Source organism: Panulirus ornatus, chromosome 2 (assembly GCF_036320965.1).
Source record: "Panulirus ornatus isolate Po-2019 chromosome 2, ASM3632096v1, whole genome shotgun sequence".
In the NCBI taxonomy this organism is placed as follows: Eukaryota; Metazoa; Arthropoda; class Malacostraca; order Decapoda; family Palinuridae; genus Panulirus; species Panulirus ornatus.
The window spans coordinates 20,884,420-20,900,228 of record NC_092225.1 but is presented as its reverse complement, the minus strand read 5'-3'; the positions used below and the strand labels follow the sequence as shown (position 1 = coordinate 20,900,228).

At 47.8% G+C, this 15,809-nt stretch overlaps 1 protein-coding gene across 11 annotated transcripts in view; it reads right to left on the bottom strand.

Moving 5' to 3' along the window:
- The window catches only part of LOC139754027 (discoidin domain-containing receptor tyrosine kinase B-like), a 466,979-nt gene that overhangs the window by 35,036 nt on the left and 416,134 nt on the right, over positions 1-15,809 (bottom strand). For all 11 annotated transcript variants that reach the window (XM_071671021.1, XM_071671002.1, XM_071671040.1 and 8 more), the window contains one exon: positions 1,267-1,417. In XM_071671021.1, coding sequence (XP_071527122.1) covers positions 1,267-1,417 — 151 coding nt within the window. The remainder of the gene's footprint in view (positions 1-1,266; positions 1,418-15,809) is intronic.

Below are 15,809 nucleotides of genomic sequence, written 5' to 3'. Positions count from 1 at the left end.
CTTGCAGTCCCTTCAGCACGACGGTACGACCATTGAGCGAGACAGCGTGACCTTGTCCTTTGGTTGGTTCAAACGTCAGGCCATCATACCAAAGGTTCATCCTATCGTGCTCAAGGGTTTTAAGGGTTCGTAGATAGTGAGTCGACAAGATACAACAAGAGAGAGGAGGACAGGTGTAGTGGAGGCACGACACAGGTTCACATACGAACGCCAGACAAGTCTACAGATAAAAGACCGAGTCTTCCTTGCAACCACAACGTATATATAGAACACAGTCATAAGACTCTAAGATGGAGGAGCGTTTTTACTAGAGGCGCTGTTGATGGTTGGCCACCCGAATATTACCCAAGTTTATCATCCAACATTTCATTTCCGTGTGGTCTTACAACATGGTAGACACTCAGGAATCACTTTTGTCCGTGCGTCGTGAGGGAGCCACACTCTCACCTGCAACATAACTCAACGCTGAATCAGACACTCATAAAACTCATTAAACTTTGTACAGTTATTTCCCCAACTAGAAAAATGAACTAGTATAAGAATCGGGCTAACTTCTACCCCATTATGAGAAAGTTTGACCCGGAACTTAGTTATCTACTGCATAATTGAGATGATTCCACCTTGGGAAATGGAAACTTTATACATGTATTTTTCATATTTTCTCATCGATATTTCCATCCTTTAGCACCTTCACTCCCGAGTGACAGCGGTGCACTGCGGGCGACACGGGCGCGCCATGGATCATCCGTCTCGTCTCCGACTCTCGCTCGGGTTAACGTGAGGCGTGAGCCACAGCCCCAGCATTCCCGTGCTAAGAGGGGCCGAGCGGGGAGACGCGGCTTGGTCGCAGTATGTGGTAGCCACATCTGGGTGTCTGGCTCACTATCTCACACCTTCATCGGCGGGAAAGTAATCAGGTGGGAGAGCTATCTTGACGCGCTGCTTACCACAGGCTTGGGTAATTTGTGGGCGCGGGGCGGGGCTCAGCAGGGGGTGACGGCGGCGACGGCGGGCGGCAAGAAGTTAAGGGCAGACCGCCGCCCACAACCCACCCCACAGCCCCCCGCCCACAATCCACCCCACAGCCCCCGCGCCCGCCCACACCTCAACCCACCTACTCATTGACCACCCGTTCTATCCTGCTTTCCTACACTCTCCTTCAGACCCATTCTTCTTCCCCACCTTCCCAACCCGCCACCCACCATCTTTCTGACCCCACCCTACCACCGACACCCTCACCTTCCCTGGCGTGTGGACCTCCGTTACCTGTGTAGTTGCAGCCGTAGAGCTCCAGACGAAGGCAAACGACCCTGGGGTGGGCGCTGAAGGGGTGGAGACGCATCTTGGAGGCCAAAAGAGGCCGCGCCAACCTGTTCTTCACCTCCGTGTACGTGTCGCTGTTGCCCACCAGCAGCGTCTGCGGGAGGACAAGTGAAAATGTTAAAAGTTAATTTCCCTACAATTAACGTATGAAAAGCTGGTGCGGGGTCTACGGTAAGTATGTTAACATCCTAAGAGTCCTGGTGTTAGAACACACGTTTAACACATCTGTAGAACAAAGGTGTTTTAACCCTGTACAATAACCTTTAAAAATACACTTAGAAAAACGTTAAAACATCTTGAACACATATTACATGTTAGCATCAGCACTTGAACACTTATAACATGTTAGTATCCTCAGTAGAGATGCAAATACACCATAAAAAACGTATAAAGATGAAGAAAAACCTTCCAGGGAAAAGACGACAGACATTATGCCTCAGACGGGGACAATTTCAGAGGTCACCAGCGCCGCCACAACGAGCACACCTCCCATCCGGGCGAAGGCTAATCAGCATGCAAAGTTCCTGTGAGATATGACTCATACAGCGTTATGAAGCGGCGGCAGGTCGAGTGCACATGTCGCAAGCGGTGGTGGCGACGGCCGGTCGAGTGCTCATGTCGCAAGCGGCGGCGGCCGGTCGAGTGCTCATGTCGAAAGCGGCTGCGGCCGGTCGAGTGCTCAAGTCGCAAGCGGCGGCGGCCGGTCGAGTGCTCACGTCGCTGGCGGCGGCGGCGGTGCAAGGAGGAGGAGGAGGAGGAGGTGGCAGGACCTTCCTCACCAGTCAGGCTGACTGACCAACAGATCCTCCTCACTATCCCTTACTACACGGGAATATGTGTGATCTCTTCAACGTCATATTCTCTTTACTCTCATGCAGATCATGGCGCTCTACACACTGCAACTCACTTTCCTTCTCCTCCTCCCTCTGATACATATTCTCTTTCTCGTACTGAACATATTTCCAATCTCACCCTTCACCCGTGCAACATCTCGGAATGGTATAGCAATAACCTGGTTAGATTACATAAAACTACAACGCATTTTCTGCCTAAACCTCTTCAAGTTTAATTTCTAGACCGCCAAAAATTCAACTCTGTAACAGCACAAACATGTTAAGACACAGCTACTCTGTCCTGAAGATCCTAACTAACATCACAGAGTGAGCTCTTGCAAAAATGGGAGAGAGAGAGAGAGAGAGAGAGAGAGAGAGAGAGAGAGAGAGAGAGAGAGAGAGAGAGAGAGAGAGAGATAATACAGAAAGATATCTTATTCGCTCTTATTTGAATTACTATTCACATATCTAGATGGTTCTTTGTCCATCTCTTGATCAACAATGGGGAAATCAAAACCCCTCCGTCTCATTAGTTCCCCCGGCGTCACCTCCCTTCAACCGTACCACTCTGTGCGCCGCCGCGAAGCTTATGCTCTTCCCTCTATTCTTCGAGAATCGTCCTGGCTCTTGCTCCCGCGAGTTGCTTGCGAGTGTTCCAACCGCTACTGGCTGAACATGCGACTGGTTGCTGCTTCCCATAGTACTTATGTGGAGTTTAGCCTCTCGAGGATCAACCATTATCATACGTCCTCCTTCCCTCGAGCAACAAGGTTATAGGCTATCCTTCCTCAATCCGTCTTTCCCTCGTCCTACACCTTTATTACCTTTCAGGAGTTAGGTCTACGAACACCAGCGGATCCCCTGACTAATGTCGACATTCTTCTCCGCTTACTGTCTTTTCCTCTCACCCGAGATGGCCCCAGGCTGGGGCAAGTTTCATGGCGGCCACCATAAAAGAAACAAACTTTTTCCCTCAGCCTACATTACGTGTGTACCAACTTGACTCACACACACGACCATGTGGGGGCCAAGTTTGCCTCGAGGTCGCCAGACTGTCTTACGTCTGTCTCCTCACCTGCTGCTACGTCACCACAACTCTCCCCGTCTGGCACTTCGCGGCCGAAACTTTTTCCCCTGGCGACGTCAAGACAGAGGTGTGGCATGGGAGGGGGGAAGGAGAGGAGAGGCTCTTCCCTCCCTCCCTCGTGCCTGGCCGCCAACACCCACACATCTTGCTGCCACACGACCGCCCAGCCTCCGGTCCCTGCGGTCCGGTTTTATTCCTGGAGACCGTAGTGGTGGTGGTGGTGGTGGGGATGAGGGGTGGAGGGCGCTGGAGCCTCCCAAGACACCATGGCAGACACGTACCCCCAGCAGTTCTTTTTTTATTTCAAGTGTAATAATGATAATAATAACGTTCTTGCATATCTATCTAACCCATGACGGAAGGGTACCCGTCAGAGGTTACTCTGCATTCCAAAAAAAAGTCGTTGTTACGCATACCTAACCATCACAAAAGCTACACCAACTGCGTTACCTCCTGATCCACATGACTGTTGTCTCCTGCCTCATGCTACAGAACCAACTCCCTCCTCTCTCTCTCTCTCTCTCTCTCTCTCTCTCTCTCTCTCTCTCTCTCTCTCATGGGGCTGCCCCGCGCGAGCACGCACGCACGAGGACCGCCCAAGAGGTGAGGTTTAGTCCCCTGCCGTAAACTGAGGTGAGGCGACCGACGGGAGACCGACCAACGCTGTGCACTGTGCCGATAACACGTGAGTTACATACACCCTCACCTCCATCCTCCTCCTCCTCACACTACACACACACACTAATCTCTTATCTCCGCCTTATCTACGATCATTATATACGTTTTCTTTCTTTTAATGCCTAATTTATTCTCGCGCCCTTATCGACGTAGCATCAGGGACAAAGGAACAACGTGGAGTCATTTACAAACATTCGCATCCTAGCTGTCATGTACTGAAACCAGGATCTATCATCTACAACCATGTCCTACAGACCCTTCAGTGGCTTACCTTGACCGGCTCATATGCCTTAGTTCTAGTCACCTGAAGCACGTCGCCCCTCATATACCACACTGTTCTTTGCACACCATTCGCTCCCTTAAATGTTCAGGCTCCGATATCCCAAGGCCTCTTCCACTATGTCCTTCCATCATCCACTTCTTGGTCTTCCTCTTCTCCTTGCTCCCTCCACTTCCGACACGTAGATCCGTTCAATCAGTCTTTTTATCTTTTTCGCCCATGCCCTCCATGTGTCCACGCTACTTAAACACACACACACTGATCAGCTCTCAGTGAGACTGCGCTCACTTACCACACTTCTGTCTTACACTGTCGTTCTTCACACTATTAACAACCCGCGCCACACCACATCACGTCCAACCCTCCATCTTTCTTATGCTATCAGGATCCAAGACTCCAATAAAACATCATAGAGACCACTTCAAACATATCCACCTTCGCTCTAACAGACACTGACTCTCCTTAAGCTTTCTCTCGTTTGAACTAACATGGTTCCATCCACTGTTACTTCATTCTAAGGTACCTGCAGCTCTCTATTTCCTCTAGGTCCACCTGACAGCGTCGCATTCATGGGCGACCCGGGGTCGAGCAGGCATGGGTTCGAATACTGGTTACGGCGGTCGGTCCACACTCAACCCAGCTGTTCATCCTTCCCATCGGGACTGATCCACAAAATGGGTGACTGATTAGGGCATTCAGTTGCTTGTGCCGTCTCCGATAACATCAAACACAAGAATCATTCAGCCACCAACTAACTAAGGAAAAACGTAACATATTTAGCATTTTGGCAGCAGGCATAACAAACCTGAGGAGGCAGAGGACTTTTGGTGTGAGGGACGAGGGATGGTGGCTGCTCCTCCCATACCATAACATACGACAGAGATAAACCCCTGGGCTTAACACTTGGTTCTACCTACCCTAAAGTCATGTCACCCAGTCATATATATATCCTTATGTGTCGTCATCTTATCAGTGTATCGCTAGCTTCACACTGAGGTCATGTGTGTGTGTGTGTGTGTGTGTGTGTGTGTGTGTGTGTGTGTGTCAGGTGTAGCGCTGTTTTACCTGAGATATACACCAGCCTTAGGACTAGTTACCTCCACCCACCATGTAACCAAACGGGCCTATGCGACTGAAGTATAAGTTACCCTGTGAGAAACATGTTAACAACGATTATGTAGCACTGAGCGAGTCATTCAGTGATTTACATGGTATGTAAATTCTTTTTTACAGTGAACAATGATGACTGGACTACTATCATCGATAGGCAAAGTTTGGACAGTTCAAGTATCTGCGACAGAACATTCTTATGGATGAAAATGTTTGCACATATATCTTGTAATGGTCGGTGTGGTTCATCTCTGACCTCAATAATTTTGCAACAGTCGGGTATGTAATGTTGGAAGGTGTGGGAGAGTCACTCTGCTGGCAAAGTGCACATATGCTCTGTTCAGTATCTACAGGAAGGGGACAAACTCCCATGAATATCCAGAGGCCAGGCTGAGTCGGTCATCAACATCACTATGGTGTCTTCGCCTTGTTTCATGGCTACTCGCAGAAAGACCCAAGATAAACGATTGTATCCTTTAAGGCAGAAGTTTTTCGCTGGTCTATTAACTTAGTCTTGCATTCTGAGTCCAAGATGCGAAGGAATCCAGAAAGAAAAATATGGACTCTAATTCCATCATGTGTGACTGAAAGTCTAGGTTTACATCTCCAAACTCGAAAATTTGTGTCAGGTGAGGATGATCGTCTCTTGTTCTCGGTCACCTTAAGAGACCAGCATAACTTCCTTGACCTCCATCTCTTGCCTGACTGACCAAGTCACTGACTGAAAAAAATATAGACGGGAAATACAGAGAGGGACAAACGAACCTACGGCCGAACGGGCATGACTTAAATTAAGTTGCGGATCAACAAAAGATACGGTATTATAAGCTTATTCCTCCCGAAATTTTCTGGTTATTAATTCATAAAGAATAAACAAAATAATTAAGTAACGAACACGTAAGTTTATGTAGGTAGTTCATTCAGAAAGCGAGGCAGAGATACCAAAGGTAAGTAACGCTGGGATTGCCTCAGCAACCCCTGGATGTAAGGTCACTAGGGCTTCGTCCTCTGGGATTCTGTAATCCCTCGGGATTTCGTCTGCCAGAATATTGGCGTAGCGGGGGAAGGGGCGTGGGGCAGGGCAAGGGGGAGGAAGCGCTTGCCTTCACCTCCTCCCCCCAACACACACACACACACACACACACACACACACACACACACACACACACCTACACTCGCAAGCTCGCATGTCAGCTACAACAGCAGTGCCGACCACCTCGACCGACCACTGGGGAATAACAGGTCTTCTGGACGGCTTCTGATGCCAACCAGAGAGAGAGAGAGAGAGAGAGAGAGAGAGAGAGAGAGAGAGAGAGAGAGAGAGAGAGAGAGAGAGAGAGAGAATATCACTCACCTTTTCTCTCACCTATTTGTAAGTATAAGTATTTAGAGTCTGGGAAGGGAGTTGACAATCGTGGGGCGCCATCTCTTTAAAACTCCTTACAGGTATAAGACTTCTTAAACTTTTGTGCACCGTCTGCATTCACAATTTCATCACTTGGCTTATTTCATTTATCCACAACTCCACTACTGAAGAACTTTCTAACAAGTTTCTTGCTTAACTCGCGTGATGCGATGACGTCTGCTGGTGACTGTGTCTTTGCGTCGTTCAAAGAAATGTTTACTATCGGCTCAGAAACTTGAAGGTTGGGTTCGAAGTCTTCCCTCATTCTTAGCTCTTCAATGGTGTGAAAATCTAAGGGCCTCTAACTAACCTCACACTGTAACTCATCTCTTATTTCAAGCACCATCTTCATTGATTTCCTCGACACGTTCTCGATTAGATCATCAATTTCCACTAAATGTCGTGACCAACATTGATAATGCATCTTCTAACCTGGGTCCCAGTGATGTCCGCTGCAAATAATCTGCTGAACATCTTCTCCTTCTTGTACTGAAAATCAATCCTGATATCAACCAGCAGAATATGCCACCGAGCTCTTCTCCTGAAGTTGCGTACAATGTACACCTTCAAGTCCCTTTCTGATACGCAGTTGCATTATTTATAGTTTCCTGTCACATATCGAGGCCTTCTTACACTGTATTCCGTCTCTATATATTTCCATATTCCTGGGTTAAACTTCGTGCATCTGACCATCTCTGAACTTTATGTCCCTTTGTAAGTCGATGCAATTTTTGTCATTCCTTACTTCACTTTATGACCTTAAGATTCATCCATAAACATATTCTGGTATGAGTCCCGTCCCTTTGGCTAGTTTTCTTTTTTTTTTTTTTACATAGATCAAGAATAGGAACGGCCCTCAACAAAGCCCTACGGCACGCCGATGGTAACCCTAACCCACTTGGAAGTAGCTCCTCTGAGACACACAAGCTATGTTCGTTTCTCTGACGATGACTTTCGATCCACGGTAAAGTCCCCATTATGACTGTCTAAAAAAATTCACCTTCTTCACAATCCTCCACGAACACACGATCCGACCATCATCACTTTCTTGTCTAAAAAGGAGCTTACTCAACCACAGAATTGTCATTCAGTTTCTCACTCGACTATAGTTGCCCCTTTTATCGACAATTTACTTCTGATAAATCCTGGGGATAATTTCTTGCTCTTTCATATCTTCTAATTACTGGCTGGCTCTTGTGCCACCTGTATCTTCCTCCTGGTACTTTCCTATGTTCTTTTGATTCTTGATTTCTTTTAAAGCATGTATCTCTTATCGAACCTCCCCCCGCCCCTCTCTTATCAGTGTCAAAGGTAACCAAGGACTAAACCCGTCTACACAGATCTCACAGAACATTCCATAACAGTGTTCTATAATTCTATTGAATTTCAGTTCTCAATTCATGTTCACGACGAAACTGGTTTAATTCAGCGTTCCATCCATGATTACATTTCCTCTCTGAATCTACAATTCTACCTTGTCTTCCTGTCTTCATTAAATCATGTAGGCAAATTCATGAACCACATCATCATCAACCTCACCCTGTGGTTTTAAGCATATCCGATCCTTTATATTTTCCCACGTTTAGCACACGTAAAGATGGGATCTGGAGCTGATGTGCGTGTGCGTCCAGGGGCATCAGGCCGGAGTCTCACCTCAGGCTTGCTGGGCTCTTGGGCCCAGACGGCTATAAATCAAGTGTCCGCTGGTCTTATTAAAGCCCGGGAGTGACAGGCGAAAACATCACGCCCATCGCACGCCAGGATCCCCCTAGCCTCTCCCCATCATATTAAACCGCTGCACACACCCTCCTCCTCCTCCCTCACTCTAAGTCACAGTCCCCCTGCCTGGCTCCTCCCCCACCACCACCACACACCCCTTGCACGTCGCCTTCCCCTACCACTCCACGATTATATGATCCCCCATTAATGTTATTATATCCCCGCTGTTATTGTTTCCCCCTACGAAGCGGGGTAGACGGGGGTGGTGTGGCGTGGTAGACGGAGGCTCCTGAGGTCAAGCAGGTTGGAAAGGTAGTAGGCAACGGGGTTAGGAAACAGGTGAGGGTGACGGGTGTAATATGGAGGGAAGGATGATGGCTGTGTCACACGCTGCAAATGTTGGGGATGTCCTGCACAGATGTTAGGGATGTAGGGGACACGAACTGCTCAAAGTGTTACAGGGAGGATTTGTTGCACTGTGGCAAAATCGAATGCTCAGACGTGCTGAACAGAAGGATGTAGGAAGTATGGTACAGAGCGGATGATAAAGCGTGGTACACAGTCAATCGGATGTAGTAGTGAAGAGGCGTACGCATGTGGTAGCCAGGATGTGTTGGAGGCGTGGTAGAGGATGTTAAAAGTGCTGAAGAGGGGTCATGTTGAAGCGTTGTACATACGGGGTGTTTGAGCGGTGTTAGAAAGAGGGGCAGAGCGGTGAAGCAGGGAGAGATGAATGTGGTAGCAGAAGGTACTATGGAGTTTCAGACGAGGGTTACTGACACTCCGCTAGACAGAACGTTCTGAGGTTTCATAGACAAGGGAAGTTGGAATTCGACACAGAGGGGATGTTGAGGTGTGGCACAAAGCTGATGCTGGGGTTTGGCGGGTGCGGGGTGATAGGGCTGAGGTAGGCAAAATGTACTGCGGTGTGCGTTACTAGGGGGTCACCTGAGGTTGTGATTGCCGCGAGGTGCTGTGTTGTTATAAAAGGAAAAGTTCTAGGTTATGATACAGCGAGCTGTACTGGGGGACTTAAGAGTGTCGCATGTAGTGGATGTTGTGGGGGGGGACGGGGTAGACGGATGAATGGATGGTGGGGAGGATGGGGAAGAAGGAGGAGGGGGAGGAGGAGAAGGACAGAGAGCACGGTGGGGGCGCGCGCACACACACACACGCACATATATATGTCCAGTAATGTACTAATAAAGGGGGACATGTAATGGGACGCAATACTTGTTCTGCGAGATTACTAGACGAGGGACGGGGGTCTGGGGGGCTGTTGAGGAATGGCGTGGGGTGGGGTAGGGTGGAGAAGGAGGGGGGGACTGCTCTGTTATTTATGAATTGAGTTTACGTTAGGGAGGCCAGCAAGGGTCTGGAGCTGGGTCTATGGTTGGTGTATGGGGAAGTCTCGGGTTGGTGTAGGGGTCCTAGGGCTGGGAGGTGCAGTTCACCCCGACATTCACTGCTACACAAAGGTCTATGTCACAGTCACCGCCTGGCCACTGAAGCACACACACACACACACACACACCGTTACACTGCACAGCGCAGGATATATGTGATGGCAGTAACCCTCACACACACAGTTACCATCCTATAGGATTACACTTGCCCGAGCACAGGCTCACCTAAGGCCAGAGATGAAGCAAGCCATGTCCAGAGGGCGTCACATCACGTGCTGCTCGGCCCTTGACGGCTGGTCATATCATTAACGTCGTGGAGAAAAATAAGACGAGTAATAATGGAGACAGCGAGAGGTCTAGAGGGGCAATACAAGGCTCGTATCTCACTCGCTGGTAAGATTAAGTGGTCACCACAGCTACAGGGGACCCGGACGTAACAGCCACCCTATGCCTGCACCATCCTCATACTCTCGTGTGGTTGTGTGATTACGTACTTGTGCGCACGGCCACGGAATCTTACACTTGTGGGACTCAAGCTCTGTATCTTTTCTTTTTCTTTGTCCCCAGTTTCCTTTCCCAATGCTCTCTGCCTTCACGTTATCTTTACTTACCTTTTTTCACTCATCCACTAATCTGCAACGACAGAGGAATTTATAGATACCTTATCTGACTCGTTTCTTGTCTTCTATGTGATTTGATTTCTTTTCCTTCTCGAAGAACTTCTCCAGATCGACATTACACAATCTTAGACACCAGAAGGTTGTTCTAATGGCCCCCTTCTCCTTCCGTCCCATAATGATGGCAAATTTCTCGCTGCTATCCTGTCACTGTAACACTGCTGACTTAATTCACTTTGAATCCGCCGGACTTTTCTTATAAACCTATGTCTCTACAAGTGAGCCAGCCAAAGTGGTCGTATATACTTTATTCTGGGTCGAAAAGATACTGGAAATATATATTTTTTTTGTACATCTCATACAAATACTTGAGAGTAGTTACAACCCTGACCAATACGTGCTTCTTTCCATTCCTTCTAATTAATGTTTTGCCGACAAACTGAGTGGCAGGTCAACACTCTGCTCTGTCTAGATTACTTAAGATGTAATTGAAAGAATATTATCAAGCATGTATCGGATCAATACTAGACCCTTTGTACGTATTTTTCTACGACGTTGTAACCCTGAGTGCTTCTCATAGCACTCATAAACAGAGTCTCCTTTGAGGAATGGTATCAAATGCTTTCTGACAGACTAAAAACCCACATTTCATCCAACCGTATCTATTGCCCAGGCTACTGCTCTATATCATAGTATTCCAAGAGGATTTGTAACACTAGATGTTTATTCTTTTGTTCCTATGATGCTTCTTGTACATGTTGTCTTACCTTTACGAATACTCATGTTTACTTCCTGATCACGTTTTCAGGACAGTACTTTTCACTGACACAAACCTCTCATTTAGCATATTTTCTCTACCACCTTCATCATAAGTAAGCACGATCTAATTTTTTTCCCTCTACTCCGACAACATGGATCCCTCTTTAAGAAATACTTATACACATCAAGAGGCCTGTATAATGTTTCTGCACACCTTTGCATTACGCCATCATAGCCATGTGCATTGTACGAAGATTCTTCTTGTAATCTTAATGCTTTCCATGCTGTCTCCTCCACTCCATCCAGTTTGGCAGGGGCTGCGTTGTCGACTGTGAATACACTCTGGGCTTCAGCATTGAGCTCATCAAACAATTCCTTGTCTAACAATAACTCTTCACCCTCCAGGCAGGCTTGTCTCACGTTCTTTTACAATCATTTTGTTCTTGATAAATTCTAAGGACTTCCTTAGAATTTCCCTTTGCTATGGTCACAATCTCAATATTTTCCCCCCTCACATTCCTTCCATATTCCCTTGTTTACTCTGGTGTACCCGTCCTTTGCCCTCTTATAGCATTCAATGTTCCTTTTGGTTGACGTACCTTCGACATATTCCCCATGGAAAGCTTCCCACATCCTTTTGGCCTCTATTGAACTACGTTTCTTTTCTCTCCATTCCTTCCTCCCCCTTGCTCGGTCCCCTACCACTGGTCCCCATGTATTGACTCCCTAATTATATATACCTCACAAAGGAGGGGTCGAGAGAGAGAGAGAGAGAGAGAGAGAGAGAGAGAGAGAGAGAGAGAGAGAGAGAGAGAGAGAGAGAGAGAGAGAGACCCTAATCTCACCACACGGCTGAGCTGACTCCGCCGCCAGCATGAAATTACGCCATTCAAATACTGTTTTATCGGGCTGTGCTGGAAGGTGTGCCTGTGAACCAACACGTCCTTCTGATGGCAGTGAATCTCTCTCTGTCTCCTGTCCGGTGACCTACCCCACACACCCGAGGTTCCCCCACATGTTAACACATCGCCAGAACCGTCATACGTACGTCAGTGTCTTAAGAGTGAGGATGTTTTCCCGTGGCGGAGATGAGTGCCGCTGGGAGGCAAGCCATCCCCGTCGTCAAGCCCGTGATGTCATCTCGCCTCCTGCTGCGACGTCTACAGTTGCTTCTCCTCACTGCTCCGTGATGCTTCGGCTGTGACTTCTAGCGCCGTTCTCCTGTGCCGTTTCCTCTCGACAGACGATGGTATTACCCAGCCTCTATGGATGGCAGTACTGTTACTACGAAAGCTAACGTAGCAGTTACTGCTCATACTAACCTAGCAGTACTCATGTTTCACTGCTTTTATTGCTGCTTTTACGGCTACTGCTGCTGCTGCTGCTGCTGTTCATTTCACCGCTAACGCTGGCGTTACTCATGTTACTGGTATTACAGGGTCTCAGGTCATTCTAATTCTCACGCTGAAATTCCTGGTGACAGGGGTAATGCAGCTTCAACTGCTTTTGCTTCTGCTGCTAAAAATACTGTAGGAGGCGCTGCTGATGGCTGTTGCCGTTGCTGGAGAAGATGGTGTTGCTTCTGCCACCATTATAGCTATTCCTATTGTTCCTACTTATCCACCACTGCTCGTTGTGTTGGCATAAGTGCTGCTACTGTTGCGGTCTGACAGCAGCTTCTCGTGTTACTTAACGACGCTGGAGGCACGCACGTATCTCTAATGCTACTGTTACTGCTGCTGCTACAGTCGTGTGTGTGTGTGTGTGTGTGTGTGTGTGTGTGTGTGTGTGTGTGTGTGTGTGTGTGTGTGTGTATGTGTGTGTGTGTGTGTGTTGCTGGTGAAGCTAGTCCTGGTGTAGCTGCTTTTAATGTCGTGGAGTTCCATGAGCCGACACCAGGGGACCAGCCAGCCTACAGACGAGGTGGGGCTCTCTCTCCACGGAGCCCCATCCCTCCCTGACTGGCCTACCATGTGACGCAGTTCGGAATTTATATGTACGTGGGGTAAAAATGCAAATTCAGAGAGATATCCATGAAGTGGAAATAAAATTGTAAATTGTAAGGTTCTGAGCGATACATATATATATATATATATATGTGTGGAAGTCGAGAACATTATCTCGGAAATCAAAAATGGGTATGTTTGAGGGAATAGTGGTTCCAACAATGCTGTATGGTTGCGAGGCGTGGGCTATGGATAGAGATGTGCGCAGGAGGATGGATGTGCTGGAAATGAGATGTTTGAGGACAATGTGTGGTGTGAGGTGGTTTGATCGAGTAAGTAACGTAAGGGTAAGAGAGATGTGTGGAAATAAAAAGAGCGTGGTCGAGAGAGCAGAAGAGGGTGTTTTGAAATGGTTTGGGCACATGGAGAGAATGAGTGAGGAGAGATTGACCAAGAGGATATATGTGTCGGAGGTGGAGGGAACGAGGAGAAGAGGGAGACCAAATTGGAGGTGGAAAGATGGAGTGAAAAAGATTTTGTGTGATCGGGGCCTGAACATGCAGGAGGGTGAAAGGAGGGCAAGAAATAGAGTGAATTGGAGTCATGTGGTATACAGGGGTTGACGTGCTGTCAGTGGATTGAAGCAAGGCATGTGAAGCGTCTGGGGTAAACCATGGAAAGCTGTGTAGGTATGTATATTTGCGTGTCTGGACGTGTGTATGTACATGTGTATGGGGGGGGGGTTGGGCCATTTCTTTCGTCTGTTTCCTTGCGCTACCTCGCAAACGCGGGAGACAGCGACAAAGTATAAAAAAAAAAAAAAAAAAAAAAAAAATTAATATATATATATATATATATATATATATATATATATATATATATATATATATATATATATATATATTCCTATGAGTCCATGGGGAAATGAAACACGATAAGTTCCCAAGTGCACTTTCTTGTAATAATCACATCATCAGGGAAGATACGAGGAAGAAATACAGTATCATTAGCAAATGGGAAAACTGTCATAAAATATACCTTTTTCATACTCATGTCCGCCAAAATTCCTGGTATATTAAGATCATCACGTAGAAAACAAGAAAATGTCAGCTTTAGGCAAAATAAATGGTCGTGAAAGATGTCTTGGCCCTCCAGCATCTGTTATTACCCACACTATCGAAACGCACAGTCACACACCATCCTGATTTATATATATGTACATACCTGCTCAATATACAACGTACGGTCAATGCACACTACATTACAAACATGTCGTCCCACTACCATATAAATTCCCGGATGTAAATACTAAACTCGTAAGGGAAGGACTGTGTTTTTTTCTTCTCCCCTCCTTATCCCAGCCTATTTAGACCCTTTCAAGGTTCACCCTCCTTTGAACTCAGCCTTCCGTCAATCTTGACAATACAAACTGGTTCGCTCACACTGTGTGTGTGTGTGTGTGTGTGTGTGTGTGTGTGTGTGTGTGTGTGTGTGTGTGTGTGTGTGTGCGTGTGTGTATGTGTGTGTGTCAAAGACCAATACAAAACAAATGTGAGGAACTGACAGCCACATACGCACTACACAGACACACACAAAGAAACGAACTACACACACACACACACACACACACACACACACACACACGTGAGAGAACCCGTTTATATATATACATATCCCAGTCTGCGTACCGCCACATGATCAGGGTGTTCACGATCCTCCTGTAGTTAGCAATGATGCTAATGAGCCCCAGTATACTGGAGGAGAAATTACCACAACTCTCCACAACCCGCTGTCACACACACACACACACACACACACACACACACACACACACACACACACACACAAGAACAAGGATGCCGCTGGCTGGAATCTTTCCAATTTTGATGTCGGACGTGCACGTTTTTGTGGCGCTCTCCTCCAACCCTTCACAGCCTGGGACACACACACACACACACACACACACACACACACACACACACACACCACACGGGGGACACATGGGACACACACACACACACACACACACACACACACACACACCACACGGGGGACACATGGGACACACACACACACACACACACACACACACACACACACACACACACACCACGCGGGGGACACATGGGACACACACACACACACACACACACACACACACACACACACACACACACACACACCACGCGGGGGACACATGGGACACACACACACACCACGCGGGGGACACATGGGACACACACACACACACACACACACACACACACACACACCACGCGGGGGACACATGGGACACATGGGACACACACCACGCGGGGGACACATGGGACACACACCACGCGGGGGACACATGGGACACACACACACCCCACGCGGGGGACACATGGGACACACACACACCCCACGCGGGGGACACACACACACACCACGCGGGGAACAGATGGGACACACAGGGGGACACAGGAAGTGATGATACATGGACACGACGGGGACATGTCACAGACGACGGAGATCAAAAAAATATATATGATCAAGCAGGTTACGGGAGCTCGACACGGACGCCTGAGGAATCTCCAGAGTCTCACAAAACCTGCCAAGAATGTAGGGAGTCACAGGAGGTCACGGTGGCTCACAAGGGCGCTGGAG